This window comes from Fukomys damarensis, unplaced genomic scaffold, assembly GCF_012274545.1.
Source record: "Fukomys damarensis isolate Sample0158 unplaced genomic scaffold, DMR_v1.0_HiC HiC_scaffold_16, whole genome shotgun sequence".
Classification (NCBI taxonomy): Eukaryota; Metazoa; Chordata; class Mammalia; order Rodentia; family Bathyergidae; genus Fukomys; species Fukomys damarensis.
The window spans coordinates 132,063,428-132,080,466 of record NW_022900928.1 but is presented as its reverse complement, the minus strand read 5'-3'; the positions used below and the strand labels follow the sequence as shown (position 1 = coordinate 132,080,466).

Here is a 17,039-nt window from a genome sequence, read left to right as displayed (position 1 = left end):
TGACCTGCCCGCGCTAATCAAAATGGTCCATTCAGGAGCAGGTCCTTGATTACTCACCAGTTACCGCACTCACCGGCTGCTCTCCATCCTCGCCAAGCCTCTCCTTTAATAGGCCCTTCCATTTCTGGATCGCATCCCTGGGGCCTCCTGCAGCCAAGCATTCAGTCCAAACAACCCATCAGTGGTGACTCAGGGCAAAGCCTCTGCCCCCACTAAGGGGTTCAAGAAGGCTCCTCTCTCTTCCCAGAGCCCCTTGGAGGGGCAGAAGTGGAGGCGGCGGTGCAGTGATCCCGAGGTAATTGGCAGGAAGTAGCACTTCTGCTGCTCAGCGTGGGAACTGTACTGTGTGTCACTGGAGTTTGAACCCAGGGTCTTCACCCAGAGCTGCATCCCCAGTCCTTTTTTAAAAATTTGTTTAAAGTCACACTCTGGCTGGGCTCTGGCTTGCAACCCTCCTGACTCGGCCTCTCAGAGTACTGGGTTAGCACCATGCAGGGTTGGAGCATACTTAGGAAGGTCCCGAGTGCTTGCCCACATGGATTGCTAACCAGAGCCCCGGGCCCAACCCGATCCCACTGCACAGGGGGACCAGGACCCCAAACAGCAAACACTCCAGCAGGGAGCAAGAAAGCGCACGGAGGACTGGGCTCGCCTGGTGAAAGCTGATGGTGGGACCCTAGAAGCAGCCAGCGCTTCCCAACCACTTGCCATGCACTAATGGCCTCAGACGGGTTCTTCTGCACTAATCCTAACATGGCAAGACTATTACCTGCTATTTATCTGCCACTGTTTATCTGCTACCTGCAGATAAAATAAACAGGCTCAGAGGGGCTTTCAGCTCGGGGCTGATGAAAACTGAAACCCAGACACAGCAGCCTCCATAAGTTTTGCACTATCACACACATAATCAGACACTCATGCGTGTGTGTGTGTGTGTGTGTGTGTGTGTGCATGCACCAAAGCAGGAACAGTGCACCTCTGCACTACCTGAGCTCACAGCAAGGCCCCAACATTGCGGCCAGCACCTGACTCGGGTGAGTGGAACAGGGCCTCCTGGCCATCACCACCTGCTGCTGCAGCTGGGTTCCTCCACTGGGCTCTGGGCTGGCCTCTGCTGGCTTGTCCCCAACTCCCCTTCTTCTCTTCTCTGAATCCATGCAGCTCTGCGCCAGACATGCCCCCTGCCCACAGTCCCACTGCCTGCCCAGTGACACTGGAGATGGAGGGAAGGTGTGGTGGCGGGAATCCCACGTGTCGGAAGTCCACGCCCCAGCACGCTGTTCTGCTGGACTCAGTGGACCCCCAGGAGGCAGCACAAGCCCTTGGCCCACAATGAAATCCCCAGCCTAAAAGCCCTGCCCAAGGAAGCGCTCCAAACCTGGCCTCCTAAGCTATCTCCAGTGATACTACTTCCCCGACACAGCTTTCTGGCATGGGGTCCTCTCTCCTTCCGGCAGTAATTGTATTTCTCACTGAGCAACATGCAGACCTGCAAGTGGATCCAGGGAGACCCAGTCAGAAAGACGGCCTCAGCCGGGGAAAGCAGGACAGCAGTGTGGGACACTGCTGAAACCCACCCTGCCCATCCCCCGAAAACCCACAAACTCCCTGCGTCTCTCCAGAGGAAAGCAAATGCCTATGGACAGTGGACAGAAGCTCCCTGCTCCTCGCAGTGGCCCCTCAAGGTCTCTGGAAGCCCCGAGGTTCAGTGGTGCCCACTGCATGTCCTAGGGGTCCGCCTCTCAACATCCCAGCCCCAACAGGGATTGCAGACACCAGAGATTGCGGTGGCCCTCGATCCCTACAGGTGCTGTGCTCCCCAATACCCTCTAGGAAACACAGCAGCCCACTAGGGCTTCAGAGAAAGTTCAACCCACTCCCAGAATGCATTGAGAGTCTGCCTGGAAATCCCATCCAAGAGGGTGGATGAGGCAGGAAGCATCAGACGCAGGAAGCATCAGACACAGGGATGGGGCGTGACTTTTCCAGGATGGTTTCGTGTTGGGTGATGCCCAAAATAACCGACTCAAGCCCCTGGAGGCCAGGGTGGGGGTCCTGGTGCCTTCTCTGCTGTTACATCCACTGCCCTGTACCCTCCTCAATGCACCCCACTCTTTTCTTTGCAGTGCTGGGGACTGAACTCAGGCCCTTCACACCGAACTGTGCTCTCAGCCCTTAAAAAATTGTAATCTCATTAAGTCACTAAATTGCCCAGCCTAGTCTCAAATTCATGATCCCCCTGCCTCGGCCTCCCCAGGTGCTGGGCTTACAAGCATGTGTCACACTGCCGAAGATGCACACTTTTAAGTAACACTAACGTAGATTCAGCATTTGCTTGCCTCAGCCTCAGGGTCCCGGGGTTCACCGTCTCCCCCTGGACACCCCAATGGAGAGTCCTAAGGCCAGCCCCTGTTCTGCTGTGGGCCGGTGGCACCTTATCAGCTCTGGAACCAGAGCCGGCAGGACTGGGGACCATGAGCCAGCCCCGCTAACAGGCTCCTGGGACACTGCGCCTGCAACATCTGGGACTGGAAAGGCTGACCTGGACCACAAGCAGAGATGCTGCTTTGTACTCTGAGCAGGGCTTTGTATGACGAAAAGCTGCCGAGAAACTGCCAGCAGCCAAGGTCTCCACTTTATGAGGTTGAGAGCACAGCAGGGGAAGAGGAAGCCACAGAGGTCTCACCGTGGGGCACAGACGTGGGGCCTGGGGTAGGGATGACGGGGCACTGAGTGAAGAGGTCCCAGCCCCTACACGGGGGCTATCCGGGGCCAGGCCGGGCTTGTGGGACATACCAGGGTGATTCCCGGTTGTGGATGGGCCACCAGGTCCTCCCAGGAGCAACCTGTGGGCCTTTCCTGCAGATCCGCCCAGTGTCGTCATGGCGACAGGCAGGCGGTCATCAGTTAGCTGAGGCTTACCCAGCCCCCTCTGCCATCTGAGGCCCCTCTCCATCACCCGACCCCGCCCCAGCCTGTCACACACTCCACCAGGGGCTACCCGTCGTCCTCATTCTACCAGCCCAGTCCACCCTTTCCTCTAACGAGGCAATTGGGAGCCACCGATCTCACAGCCCAGCACCTGACGGAAAGGCCCACTTCAGTGAAGGAGATCAGTCCATGGGAAGGAGCAAAGCCAGCAGGCAGGGTGACTCTAGTGTCTGGACCTTGTATGGTACAAACAAGAGGTGTCTGCAGGAGCTCTGGGAATTGGCTCTAACACAGACCAGGGGGCAAACAGACCTCCCCCAAGAGGAGGGGACTCTTGTTGCCTGGGGACTCCTGGTGGAGGCTGGCTATGGACAGGAGAAGATATGGCCCAGGGGAGCCCTGGGAGGGTGGTGCCACGGCTGTGGGGTGGCTGGGCCTTCAGAGCTGCTGCTCTCCCCCCTCTCCTCCTCTCAGCCTCACTCACAGAGCGGACTGGAGCCCCTCACACAACCAGGATTCCCGCTTTGGGAGGAGGGACCCCTGCACCCCTCACTGTAAGATCTCCCTGGGATGCCAGGGCCCCTGTGAGTTGTGACCACGCGAGCTGTCCATATCCCCTCCCTTGTTTCTTGCACTGTAACTCTGAGTAGCCGGAGGAAAGAGTTCGGATGTGTTCACTGCAGAGGAAAACAATCACTGTCCAAGGAAACCAGTGTGCTTCCGGGGATCTGAGCGTCACAAATGTACACGGCAGGAAACATCACATGGTACTCGTAAATACAGGCGACCTAGTAAATACGTGTGATTTTAAGTATCAGTTAAGATTTTTGAAACAATAAGTGAAACCACAATTTTTTTTAAAAAGAGCAATTGAGTGGTTTAAACGGTTCTGTATAGAAGGGGAATTGCTCAGGATACTCATAAAATGGACTTGTGTGAGCATTCAGAAACATCAGCGCATCAGTGCTACAAAGCAGGTGCTAAACTGTATGCAGCACGACTGGAGGCTCGTTGATGAAAAGAAGGTTTAGCCCACGAACACACAGAACGGGTACAAAGGAACTAAGGCTGCCCGCAGCTGGCAGACGACTCACCAGCGAGGCCACTCATCAGGGCCGGGCTTCCACTTCAGCACAGGAGGCAGAGCCAGACAGAGTGCCCGGTGCCTCCTCAGAGCCTCAAGAGCAGCTACGAGGACGCTTTAGGACAGGGCGTAGGCAGCCACACACCTGGAAGGTAGAGGCATGCACCGGCTCTCACCAGGTGAGCGGCCCTTCCAAACCCTCCTCGCCTTATCCCCTCTGGCCCACACGCCTTAACTACACTAGGAAACCCACTCCCGCAGCCCACAGTTCCCAAAGAGCTGTGGGATCCAAAATACACGAAGAGGAGGAAGCCTTGAAGAAGCATCGCAGGCAGGAGTTCTGGGTGCCCCGAGGCTGCTTCTCTGAGTCTCCACCTCAAGGCTCCCCGCCAGACCCAGGCGCTTTTTCTGCAAAGAGCCAAATGCAAGACCGCAGCAGCCACAGACAACAGGGAGAGGAAAGGGTGCAGTGGACTCCAAGGACGAAGACAGCAGGGCCCTGCCCTAGAGTCCCAGTGTAAACCGTGCACACCTCCACACGCCTGCACATGCAGTGACAGAAGACACCCACCAGCCACACATTGCAGGCTTCGTTGCCATGTGATGCAACTGAAGATGTGCAGGGCTTTCAAAATCCCAGTAAGGGTTTGGGGTCCTTCAAACCAGCAGCATGTTCAGGAGGCAGAGCAGTGGCAGCTGGTGACGCTGCGGGGACAGGAGACTGCTCTGTGCCAAGTTAGTGCCCCAAAGGCATGACTCTGTTCTCTGCTCCACCATCGAGTGAAGCAACAGCAACAGCAGTCACACTGTTGGCTCTGCTCTGCCACAGACAGGACACTTCCCACATCTGAGGGGAAGCAGCAGCCAGAGGCTGGGTTCTCCAAGGCCAGAGTAACAGATGTCATGTCTCTCATAAAACATTTAATGAATGTTGCTAACTGCAGGTGACTACTGTGTTCAACATACAGAGACTCCAGTATCCGCCGCCACACCAAGCCCATCCCACATCTGCAAAGTCACTATCTCACAGGAACAATGAGAAGCAAGGCCATCGCACTGCTGAAGGGACTCGACCCACATGAGATGATGCTGTCTGGGAGGTCGCTCTCACAGGGACACGTGTGATTCCTGAAGAAACAGCTTTCCTGCTACAGAACACAATATTCTGCACCCTGACATCACCAAGCGAGCCGCGTACACGATCCCAGGCACAATGACAGCTTTGGAGAGTGGGCAGAGAAATCCCCCTAAAGGGAACACAGGGAGGTGGGACACTTAAGGCCCACTCTCCGTCTCAAACAAGCTCACTGGCACATAACAGATTTACACAGCGCCAGTTCTGCCTGGGCTAGGAAGAACATCTGCCTTACACAGGCTGTGGTCATTCACCTATGTTTAGGGTTGCTAAGAGAGCTGGTGGAAAATGCCAGAAAATCACGTCTGGCTTCTCTTACTCTGCAGCTATGTTCAGGTAACTGGGACTAGGAGCCACAAAGGAGCCCAGACACAGCCTCTCGAGCTACAAATGTGTGGAAAGCCAACCAGAAAACTCAAGGGAAGCAGCATGTTACCGCCTGGAGTTGTACTCAGGTCCTTGGAGAAAAAAATACATTGCACTGAGGCAAAGACTTGCTAAAAGATTTCCTAAAGCCCCTGAGAGTCACACAAGTAAAGTGTGTGGTTCTGGAAGTGGGTACCACCTAACCAAGTCCCCTGCTCTCCATCGTGGGCACTGCCCCCACACCCGCTGGGTAGAGCATCCTTCCACAGCAAGCTCTTGTATACCACCCTGAAAGCAAACATTTCTCCTACTAAAGGGGCAGGAGCTCCTGGAATCTGCAGCAAAACGTTTGTCATCCTTAAGTATTTCATCTTCGCAGTGCTCTCTGGCAGGTGCAGCGCTCCCCAATGGCTCGGAGGTGGAATACTGACAAGGAATTGCTTTCTCTGCTCCCACACACTGCTTGACTTTGCTGAACCTTCTTTTAACCCACTTCGAGTTCCACAGTAGCATCTCGATAGCACCTCTGCATTATGCCAAAGGAGACAGTAAAGATGGTAGGTGTGTGCCAGGCACCTGGATCATGGGGCACCACACTCATCAGTGGAGCCATCCATCCGCACAGGAGTTCATGACTTCATGTGCAGTCATGACGTGGACACCTGGCAGAGTGTCCTCCTGTCCCAGGCGGCCCTCTTCTCCCTGTGCTCCCCACTATGGCCCTTCTCCATGTCCTTCCACCACTGTTCCTGCCTTGCCAACCACAGGCTGAGTCTCCCTGGAAACTGAGAGCCAAATGAACTTCCTTGCCGTTAAGTTACAGCTGTTGGGTGTTTTGTCCCAGCAACAGGAAAGTCACTGATGCATGAGTCAGAAACGAGCAACTGAGCCATCTCAAGCCCACTGTTCCCGGTGCCGACCCAGCCTGGTCCTACACATAGCTCTGGACTCAGGGAGTGGCAGCAAAGGGACAAGACACCCCATCACCCCCAGATCCCCTCACATCACACCCCTGGGTCGTCCCACCTCCTGTGAACAAACTGGAATACTAGGAGGAAACCAGCACCATCCTGAAAGGGCCCTACCGTACTTCCGGGCGAGCCCCAGAGCCCTGCATGTGGCAGGTGTGGCTCTGGGGCCAGAATCCCTCCATTGTAGGATGCCAGGAACCAGCCATCGGGATTCAATCTGGCGAAGGTGAAGCCCACTGCTTCCAGGCTACAATTTGCACTTAGCCCTGCTTTCTGAAAAAAGACTCCTACACCACCTTTATCAGGGTATCGAGGCTGGGGGCTGGCATCCACTCACAATGACAAGAAACTGACAGACTTCCAGCAGACAGCCCGACTGATTTGCCCATTGTGGTGACAGCTACTCCCATGCCCCCAAAATTTTTCCCCCACAGACTTCTTCCATCACAGATAGACCCAGGCCAGTGAACAAAGCCCACAGTAGATTTGGGTACAGGTGACCTGGCCCTCTCCCTATAGCCGGCAAAGCATGGACAGGTCCCAAGGACAGGAGGCCCCACCAATTGCCCTGGTGCAGGGGCCTGCAATGGGGACCTCAGGTTGGAAAGCAGTGTTCCTCCGCCCACCCCTCATTACCCACCAGGAGCCTTCCTGACCTCTTCCTGGTCACTGCACCCATGAATGTGAACAGCGAGGATGCACTGTGCACGGCCTGCCCCAGGTCCACTGGGGGCCACAGCCACCGTTAACACCCAGGATCTTTTGCCCACCCTGACCCAAGATGGAGTCCCGCCTCCTTGGGACCCTCCCTCACTTCCTGCCCAGCAGGCTCTCATCCAACAACTACCAGCAAGAGCCAACTGATGCTCGAAACGGACAGGTCATGTGATGTGTCAAAGGCTGGTCTCCTAGAACTGGAAGAGCCAAACCGAGTCCTGCTGCTGCGAGTTGGCGAGGAGGAGATACCTGTAGGCCTGAAGAAGTGTCTAAGCACATCTCTGCAGGCGATGGGGAAGATGACCAGCAACAGACCACCCAGGGGACAGAGCACCGCCCCAAGAAGAGCAAGGGCCTAGAACGCCGGGCCAGAAGGGACACACACATCTAGTGACAAGTGTCTCCACAGCCAAGAGGCCAGCATCCTTAAGAAGTAAATGGCTTAAAAAGCAGGGCTAAACTCTGCTGATCAAAGAGGCCGTGTGTCAGCAGGAGGAACCCTGCCTGCCACTTTGCTTGCTTCCTTCTTGAAGTAGCAAGAGATCCAGGTGGGCTCAGTCACTCTGGAATTTGCTGTCCCCGAGACTCCTCATCCCTCCCTCTGGACAGCCAGGCTGTCTGTCCATAACCAGGCTGTGTGCTGAATCAAGACACTCAGCATTGGTGAGTATTTATACTATTTTCCACATGACAAGGAAGTGACAGCCAAGATAACTTAACCAGCAGCAGTGCCACTGCTACCAAACCCTTTGATCCCAGAGCAGTGGCTCAGAATGGCTCAGGGAGTGGCCACAGAGCAGGTGCCCGGGTTCACATTTCACCTAAGGGACTGTGACCTAAGCAACAGACCTGCCACCACAGAACGAGAGGACAGGTGCAGAAGGCAGTCCAACTGTACACAACAGCACACAAAAGGTGAACGGCTGTTCTCAGAGGATCACTCAGTGTGAACCACAACTTAAAAACTCAACTACTAAAAACTTCCACCCACAGAGCCCTGGCCGCTGAGAAGACTGCAGTGCAACCCTGGCTCCAGCTGAGCCACAAGGAAACAGCACAGTTCTGAAATCCAAGACGAAAGTTTCCCTGGAGTCAACATTCCAGGAGGAAGCCAGACTTTTCCATTTGTCTACTGGAAATTCGAGTTTGACACTTCGGTGCGGGAAGGCCTTGGCAGAGGGCTCCCCATGATAAGGAAGGAGCGCCAGGTGTCAAAGGGCTGCCCAGCAAGCCTATCCACCCTGCCAGGCCCAGGACACAGGCAGCCCCTGAAGGCCACACGTGTGCATACATCTGGACCACCGCAGGTGGAACAACCTGGGAGGGACACAGGCAATCCCCAGGATGGCTCTGCCCAGAGCCAGGTCTCCACACCTCAAGGAACCGACTGCCAGAGAGGATGGGAAGGAACACATGTCTATCCCACAGTGCTGTGCCAACCACCAATCCTCTCCTAAATGCGTTACGAGGATCAAACATGGTCACTTCCACAGAGGGACAAAGGCAAGCCCAGGGCAACTCCAGCCCTTCCGAGCCATGCCACGTGGTACAGATCCCTGGTAGCTCTTTTCCCAGAAGCAAGGTGTGCAGCGTGAGGGCCAGAGTCTACCGGCTCCATCCCACTCTGCCATACTGCCTGGTCCGCCCCGCCTGGACAATTGGACAGGAACAGATGCCTCCCCAAAACCAGCAAAAGTCACACCCAAGAAACTTGTCATCACTCAGGAAGCCAGGTGGCCCTTCACAAGGAAAATGCTGTCTCTGCACCGGGGTATATCCACCCAGTACCAATCCTGCTTCCTTGTCTGAGGGTGTTTGTGGGGTGGGAGGTACGGTTAGACCCAGCCCAAGCGGCCAAGGGGACAGACAACAGACACGCGCATATTCCTACCTGCAGAGAGCCCAGGCCCACCGATCACCCCAGAAGCCATCCTGGGTTCCCCTGTGAGGCTGGGCGAGTCAGCAAAGTCCACCTAGGCAGACCAGCAGAGACTCAGCAGGCCACTCCTCAACACCACCATTTCCTGGGGTGCCCAGGCTGCCCCCAGCCCACAGCACAGGGCTCCAGAAGCCCCAACCTCACAACTTTAGGCTTCTGGGGCACAGCTGCAGGCCAGGTGAGGCCCTGACAACACCCAGCAGCCCAGGGCCACCCTGTGTGAGAAGCACAGCCCCCGTTTTCATCTGGATGTTCTGAGGGAGGCCTTTGCCTCTCTGGTCAAGACTCTAACCCAGTAATTCTGCCCAGATGTGGGAAGACAGAACCTCAAATTCCAGACCCAATTTGGCCACCAAACATGCCCAGCATGCCCCTTGAGAGCGCAAACCTAACAGCAGTGAAGCAGAAAGAAGCCTTGGGCCTCCAAGAAAAACCACACTTTAGCTCTGAGTGTTTCTCAACAGAGCTTCAGTAACCACCTCCTGGCCCAGATGACACCCAGCTGAACCTGCAGGTGTCGCAGAGAAGCTCAGGCTCTGACACAGCCTTCCACCCCACACCTTCTTCCTGAAGGAAAGCAGCACCAGGGGCTACTGAATGCTCCACACTGGGCAGGGCAGACTGAATTGAAGCTCAGCTGGCCTCATGGAGCAGCAAGAACTCTGCTGGAGCACCCCCAAGCCCAGCGCATGCAAGACAAGGTCTCCACTGTGCTCTGGGTGGCCCAGGTGAAAGCAGGGACAGCTCCCCACACAGCCGGCGGAGCCATTGCTGGGCCAACAAGGAAGAGTAAGGAAGAGCAGGGAGAGAGTAGCATGGGGTCGGCTCACAACAGTGGTGCTGGCAAAGCCCCATTGCAGCAGACGGACAGGGCAGGGCCCAATGAGGATGAAGGACAGGTACCTGCGGGCTTGGCAGGCAGCACAACGGAAACACTTGCACCACACATGAGTGAGACAGAAAAGGCAAATCCATGATCTTTCCAAGTCCCGGAGAAAACCAAACTTTCTCCCCAAGACCACACTGAAAAACTTCTCAGAGTAGCACATTTGTTAAAATTATTTCAAAGGTAAAATAGTATCAGCATTTTTAAATCTGAGTAAACCCACAATCTGGTTATCAGGAAGCTAGGAGGATGGACAGGTTTGGGTTTTCCTGGTATTGTTTGATTTTTTTTTTTTTTATGCTGAATGAGTATTCTATCAGAAAGAGCAGGAGATTTTCTGCTTTAGTGGTGGAAGCTGAGAGCTGATGAGCTTTTGATCTGCCAGAGATGGTGCTGCCCCAACCTGCGGGAGGAAATGAGTTCATTGATTGCTTCCTTTCCATGTAAGGACTCCATCCGGCTGTCCACATAAGGCCGAGGCCAAGACCCCAGGCCTGGCCCCTGCACTCACCAGGTGCCACTTGCTGGCTTCACACATCGCACCCCGGGCTCTCCGACAGATGGCCCACAGCCTCACTGTCTCAACACACACTCTGCTACCTGGGTCCTGCTCCGAACTTCTGCTACAATAAATGAAAGGGGCAGGCACAAAGCACACAAACAGTTCCAGCTTAAAAGCAACCAATCCCATTTCCTTCATTCCTGGAACAAAGTGATCATTCACCAGTGAGATCCTCCTCCATTTGAAATGCCAGATACTATACAGTGCTAACAGAAAAATAACAACGCAGGTACTGGAAACGAGGCAGTATCACACTGGTGGCCAGACTGTGTAGTCAGGAAGTGGACCGCTATACAGCAGTGAAAATGAATGAACCACAGCTATCTGCCTTAATGTGACTGAACACCTATCAGTCAGTCAACGAATCAAGTCCTAGAACCACACACAGGTTTGTGACATTTATGTAAAGTTTACCAAAACAGGGAAAACTGAGCAATATATAAAGTTTAGAAACACAAATATTAAGTGGTAGAACTACACACAAAGGGACTAGTGGACACAAGATTAGGACGGTGGCTGGCTGTCCCTGGAGCAGAAGGGAGGAGGCAAATTCAATGGACAAAAGGCGGCGAAGGTTCCCCTAAAATGCTTCTTCAGCTGGATTTGGGGAGGCAGCCTGGGGCAGCCTCAGAGTAGAAGACACACTCACATGAAAACAAACGGCCTTAGAATATTCCAAAGAAAATCACTCCCTATCACTTTTGATACTTGTACTTTTTGACTGTGAGCCAATATAAAGTACTTAAAAATAAATATATTCTCCCCAAGCCTGCATCTACACAGACGGTTGGTGCTACTGGATGACCACATAAAAACCACTCGGGGTGAAACTGGCTGCGGACACCCCTCGTCGTGTCCCGGGACCTGGAAAGGCCAGAGTCTTGAATTCCTCCAACACCGGGTTCAGGCACCAGCCCTAGCCACTTCCTGCTCACTCCGGCCCCGCCTGGGCTGTGGGGGGAAGAGGGTAAAGGGCCTGCCCTGCCCCAAGTGCTCTTTCCTGGGGGTCTCTGCAGCCCACCCCAGTTCCATCCAGATCACTCCCCCAAGCACTGTGGGAAGACATCATACAGATTTCCTCCCGTCTTCCTCCCCGCAGAAGCAAGCAGAGCTTTCCAGCATCGTTTAAAAAGGTCCTTCTTTGTGATTTCTGATAGCTCTCTTCTCTTTTTGGTGCCATTAAAAAAAAAAAAAAAGACAGTCCTTTCTCCACAAGAACAAAGAAAGGGACTGAGTGGGGGGACAATGGGATGGAAATGCCCCCACTGCTGACTCTGTCCCTGCCTGCTCCTCCATTCCTGAGGGTCCCGAGGAAAGAGGCACATCCTGCTGGCCTGAACAGAGCAGCGAGGCCAAGTAACCAGACACCATGCCAGACGCCTCCCTGCCCACATTACAGGGCATTCATTTGCTGCCTGCAGGACAGCAGTGGAGAGGGGCCCGCCATCCCGCAGGGCCCAGCGTCTCCATTCCTGTCTGCTCGGTGTCTCCTGCCCCCAGCACTGGCACCCGGAGCTCATGCACTCCAAGCCCACAGGTATGGGAAACAAGACCTAACCTAAGGATCGAGTCCCAGCTGACCTTCCCCATGGAAGCTCATCCTCTTCTGGCAACAAGCCGGCAGGCTGTTGCAAGTTCCAGAGAAGCAGTCAACAACAGCTGAGGTCTACTTTAGAGAAATGCTTACCCAGATACCCGGATACACTTTTCAAATAACAAGAAACAGGTGAACTGTCCATTAGTTTAATTGCTAGCTCCCTTGCATAAGTTAAATAAAAGCAAGGCGAACCAGGTGCTCAGGGCTCTTTGTCCAGTGGAGGCAGAAGCCCCCTGGGCCCTCTGTGTCTCATCGGTGATCTCGGGTCGGGCATTCCTAGCGGGCTGCTTTCCTGCACTCCAGCAGTCCTTGCTGCAGCCTCTCACCTCTAACCGCTGTCCTCAAACCAGCTGGGAGGGAGGTGCTATGCAACCTGTACCGCCTCACACTTGAGCATCCTCCCCTCCTGCCTTAAAGAACAAAATCCCAAAGTAGGCAACAGCGCACCCACAAGGGTAACCCTGGGCTGGGGCAGAGACAAGTCCCACCACTTCCTCAAGAACGCCTGTGGGCTTAAAGCCGAAAACTCCCCAAGACATCTACAGGGCTTGTCTGAAAATGCCAAAGCACTTTTCCCGTTTTCTGCACTAAATGGTGTCTGTTACGAGACAGGATCCAATGCATCCCAAAAATTCCACCACTGAAGGGGGCCACACGCTCTTCACACACGTTCTTCCCAGCAGGGGCTGCACTGTGGGCCTGGCCACGCCGACTGCCACCTTGCTGCACAGACCAGTGTCTAGGTGCGGAAAAGGCAGGCGTCCACTCAGGGCCGTCCGACCACCTCAAGTCTGTGAGAATGCAGCCTGCAGTGAACAACAGCGTGTAATACAAAACTCTCACTTGAAAGAGTCCTAAGTGAGACATGACCGCGTTTTTCTCTGCCTCCCACCAGGAAACAAAAAGTGGTTTTCAAGTGGTATAATAAAGTAATAACAGGTTCAGAGACCAGCTTTCCACTCATTTGAAAAACTGGTTTTAAACGCTGTAATAAAGTAATAGCAAGTTGTAAAGCATCTTTCCTCTTATTTTTCCCCCTCTGAGTAACCTGGCTCTCCTGCCCTGCTCTGGAACACTTGGCTGCCAGCTCTGACACTGTGCCTCAGAAGGGTTCTCAATAAGGAAGCCCAGGGAAGACAAGCTCTGCCCAGTGAGGACAGGAAAAGGCAGGGATGTTTCTGCACCAAGGGGGAGCGAGTCTCTCAGAGTGGCAGGGCCACCAGGAACCCCTGCTCCACACCCTCAGCAAGCAGGGACAGCGGGTCACGGTACCCCCGTGCCCAAAACTGTCCGGAGGCCCCCGGACTCGGATGTACCCCCACCTCTACGCACTGGTGTGCAAGCGTGCAGCACGTGCACACTCACACTCACACAAAGGCCGGGGGAGACAAGCACTCCCTCAGGTCGGAGCACTCCATGATCAGATGGTGCCGGTGCCACTCACACGAGAGTGAGCCGCGCTGTCTCTCCACAGCCCCATAAACATGGTACTCCCCAGTCAGGGAACAGTCTTGCTCCCACTCTGGAGATTCAGATTCTCCCTCACACGTCACAACACCAATGGGTGCAGGTGTAAACACGCAGCAGCACCATCCAGAGAAGCCCATGACCCCTTCTCTTCCACACCGTGGCATGGGGAAGACTTCGGGTGGGTCTGTGAACACGTGCTGGGAGGACAGGCTGTGCACTGAGACTTGGCTTCTGTCCCACGTGCAGCAGCCAGGATGCTGTCGGGGCACAACGGCAGCCAGAGAACGGGAATTTGGAGCTGACAGGACACCGCCCAGTGTGGCTGGTATGAAATATTACCGAAAAGACTGCAATTTAGGGGAAGCCATGCCCATTTTTTTTGATGACCGAAGTACAAAATTTTCAGTGTGGCTGAGTTGACTTAATTCTACACTGGGAAAATGAAAGGCAAGAGCGGAAAACAAGAAACCAACACACGTGACTGTCGGTTGCAGGTCCCACAGATCACCCAGTTACTTTAGTCTGCAAACATCCGTGACACACAGCCAATGGCATCCCGGTGGCTGAGATAATCGCTGGACTGCAGTCAGATTTGACCGCGTAAAGCAGAAAGCACCCACAGATGGAGCGGCAGCAACACCACCAGAGCCAGGGGAAGAGGTGCAAGTTGGTAACGCTTAAACGAAGAGCTACACATCTGTAAGTCTTCTCCTGTTTTCCTGCAGCCAGCAAGGGGGAGCCGATGGTGCTGCCCACTCCCCCACCTGAGGTCAGAGTCCCCCAGCCCTTGCTGCCCCTACCAGGAGGGGCCCCCATCACACAGCCTCTGCCTTTCTCTTCCTGCTGCCTGCAAGCTGCAACTGCCCCTCCCGGGGTCACCCGCTCGCTGTTCCCTGTCTTCCAGCCTGGCCCACATCCTCCACACCCACATCCCTTTCCACCCCTGCTGCCGGCGTCTCTGCCGTACACTTCTCCCGGAATTTTGCTTGTTACTCATGTCCTCCCTCTGCCCCCACAACACTCCAGCAGGCAGGGTGTGTGTCGTGCTCACTGAGCATCCCGAGGCCTGCCTGGACCCGTGCACAGGAGCAGCGCGGGGGGACCTGTGTCTGTGACCAGACCGAGGGCCAATGCCACAAAAGGAGAAGCAGCAATGGTCCCACACCAGCTCCCACCCAAGAATCCACGAGCTGCCAGTCTGTGGGGCTGCAGAGAAGCAGGAGAGAGGGGAGGCCGGGATAAGAAGGAGAACAACCATCGGGAGCTCAGGAAAAAATGATGCTTGAACTCAGTAAGCAGCTGCTGGCCAAAGCCACCTGAACATGAAGCTCCGCTCTCCTGGGGGTGGGGGGCTCACTGCTTCCAGCAGTCAACAACACCCAGTATGCAGTGCAGGGCACTAGCAGGAGCCCCAAACACACCTGTGCACATGGGTGAGGGCCCTGCATTTGTGCTATAATAGCAAAGAGGGGCCACAAAGAAAGCCAATGCCCCGGCCTCCCTCAGACCAAAGGAGGCCTTTCCATGGGAAATTTAACACCGGAGCTGTCCCTGAATGGTCATTAGGACTTCAGTAACGGAAACAGATTATACTGGCTGGCAGAGAGAGAAACGCCAAAGGGAAGGGGAAACAATGCAACGGAGAAGCAGAAGTTCAACAGGTGAGTTGCACCTGGGGACAGGCAAGTAACAGAGAGGAAGCAGAGGTGGGAAGGCCGCAGGCCGAACCAACGCCAACTGCCGGGAGGCTGTGCACACTCTCCGGCCATGGTGTGCGTCACCAAGCACTGATCAGGCATGAAAATAAAAGTTTTGTTCAAGGCGTGGAAAGGCTTTCCTCTAGGAAATGAAAGTGAGCGGCAAGCAGCAAAGGACATGAAAGGGCGACGTGGCAGCCGGCCGCCCCGGGGTCTTTGAGGAAGCTCGAGCCACCACGCCACTCCTCACTGCCTGCCGCGCGGAACACAGAGTGGGAGGATAAAGCGGCCGGACTTCATTTCATGTGTTTTTCACATCCAAAATACTATCCCGAGATCAATTCTTCCCGCTCTCACTTCCTCGCCGGGGAGGCAGGCAGTGAAGTCCTGATTCATTCAGGAGTAAGTGACACAATGGGGGTCAGCACTGCGACCTCAGCCCTCTTCAGTGGGCCTGCTGGTCCCGCGCAGTGCTTCACTTTCCCTGAAGTTCGTGTGCACAGTGAGACACAGCGCAGGCGGAGTGGCCTCCCCAGGGCGGGCAGAAAGCTGGTGTCTGTCCCCCCACCCACCCCAGACGACCCAGGCTTCTAGGTCTCCAGGGGGAGGGTAGGAAACCAGCCAAAGGAAAAGGTGTCTAGGATTGCTCCCTCGCTCCCTCAGGCCGTCAGCTACCAGAGTTCCACTGCACTACATTGGAGAAAATGTGAAAATTACTAGCGAGCCAGGGTTCATCCAGGGAATCCTAAAGGAGGAGGCTTCCGTGGATCACAAAGGAAACAAAGAGCCTGAAGTTTGTGCCCTTTCACTGCTCCCACAGCACCTCCAGGGGCTCCTGCCTCGAGCCACTGCTCCACACAGGCCTGTCCTGCTGGGTGCCCCTGCGGTTTCACAGCCCTGCTGGGGATGTAGCTCAGTGGTGCCGCCACCTGCCTCGCAAGAGCAAGGTCCAGAGTTCGATCCCGGGTACCTAAAAAGAAGAGTTCTGCCACATCCGATGTGCCAGGGGCACAGGTCATGGTCAAACTAAGTAATGCACTCCACTGGGGGTGGGCGTCTAAATAAATCCTCAATCAGACTAAGCCTCACACAGCCCCCAAAGAAGGCTGAGACCCTGGGGGGCCCCTGGGTTACAGAGACAGGGTGGTCCAAAAAAAAATGCTTCTTCAAAGGACCTCAGCTGCGGCACTGTCAGGCCCCGAAGGCAGGCACCACCTTGCCTTTCAGGTGTGCATTTAACCAACTGAGGGCGGAGGCAGGCTGATGGGAAGCAGCAGGAGCATCCCACCGAGCTCCATCATGGAAACTTTTGCTGAGCACTCTAAGATGCTCTGGGCACGGGGCAGAAGGCACTGTACTTCCCAAATCTTCACGATTGGCCCAGAAGAACCTCAGGCTCCCACCAGCACTGCAGAAAGTCTTTTTCAGGTCTTTTCCCACACACTCCCCACCATGCCTCCCCACTCATAAGAAGCCAAAGTCAAAATCTGAACAGCAAAACCCACCGTTGTTCCTCACTGCTGCCAGCCCAGAAAGGATGCAGCAGACATACGAGCAGGCAGGGCGGGGCCGACCCCAGGGATGGAGCAGCAGCCAGCTCCTCACACCTGAGAAAATGCCAACACTGATTTCTTGCCAGTCTCCCAATGCTCAAATGTTCTTTTTTTTTTTTTTTTTTTTTTTT

The 17,039-nt window shown here is 54.9% G+C and overlaps 1 protein-coding gene across 6 annotated transcripts in view; it reads right to left on the bottom strand.

The window, feature by feature from the left end:
- The window catches only part of Agap1 (ArfGAP with GTPase domain, ankyrin repeat and PH domain 1), a 468,989-nt gene that overhangs the window by 420,320 nt on the left and 31,630 nt on the right, over nucleotides 1-17,039 (bottom strand). For 3 of the 6 annotated variants that reach the window (XM_010626113.3, XM_033764716.1, XM_033764717.1), the window contains exon 1: nucleotides 74-137. The exons of the other annotated variants lie outside the window; for them this stretch is intronic. In XM_010626113.3, coding sequence (XP_010624415.2) covers nucleotides 74-122 — 49 coding nt within the window. In that variant the 5' untranslated portion in view covers nucleotides 123-137. Of the gene's footprint in view, nucleotides 1-73; nucleotides 138-17,039 lie in introns of those variants that run through there. 6 annotated transcript variants of the gene reach the window in all.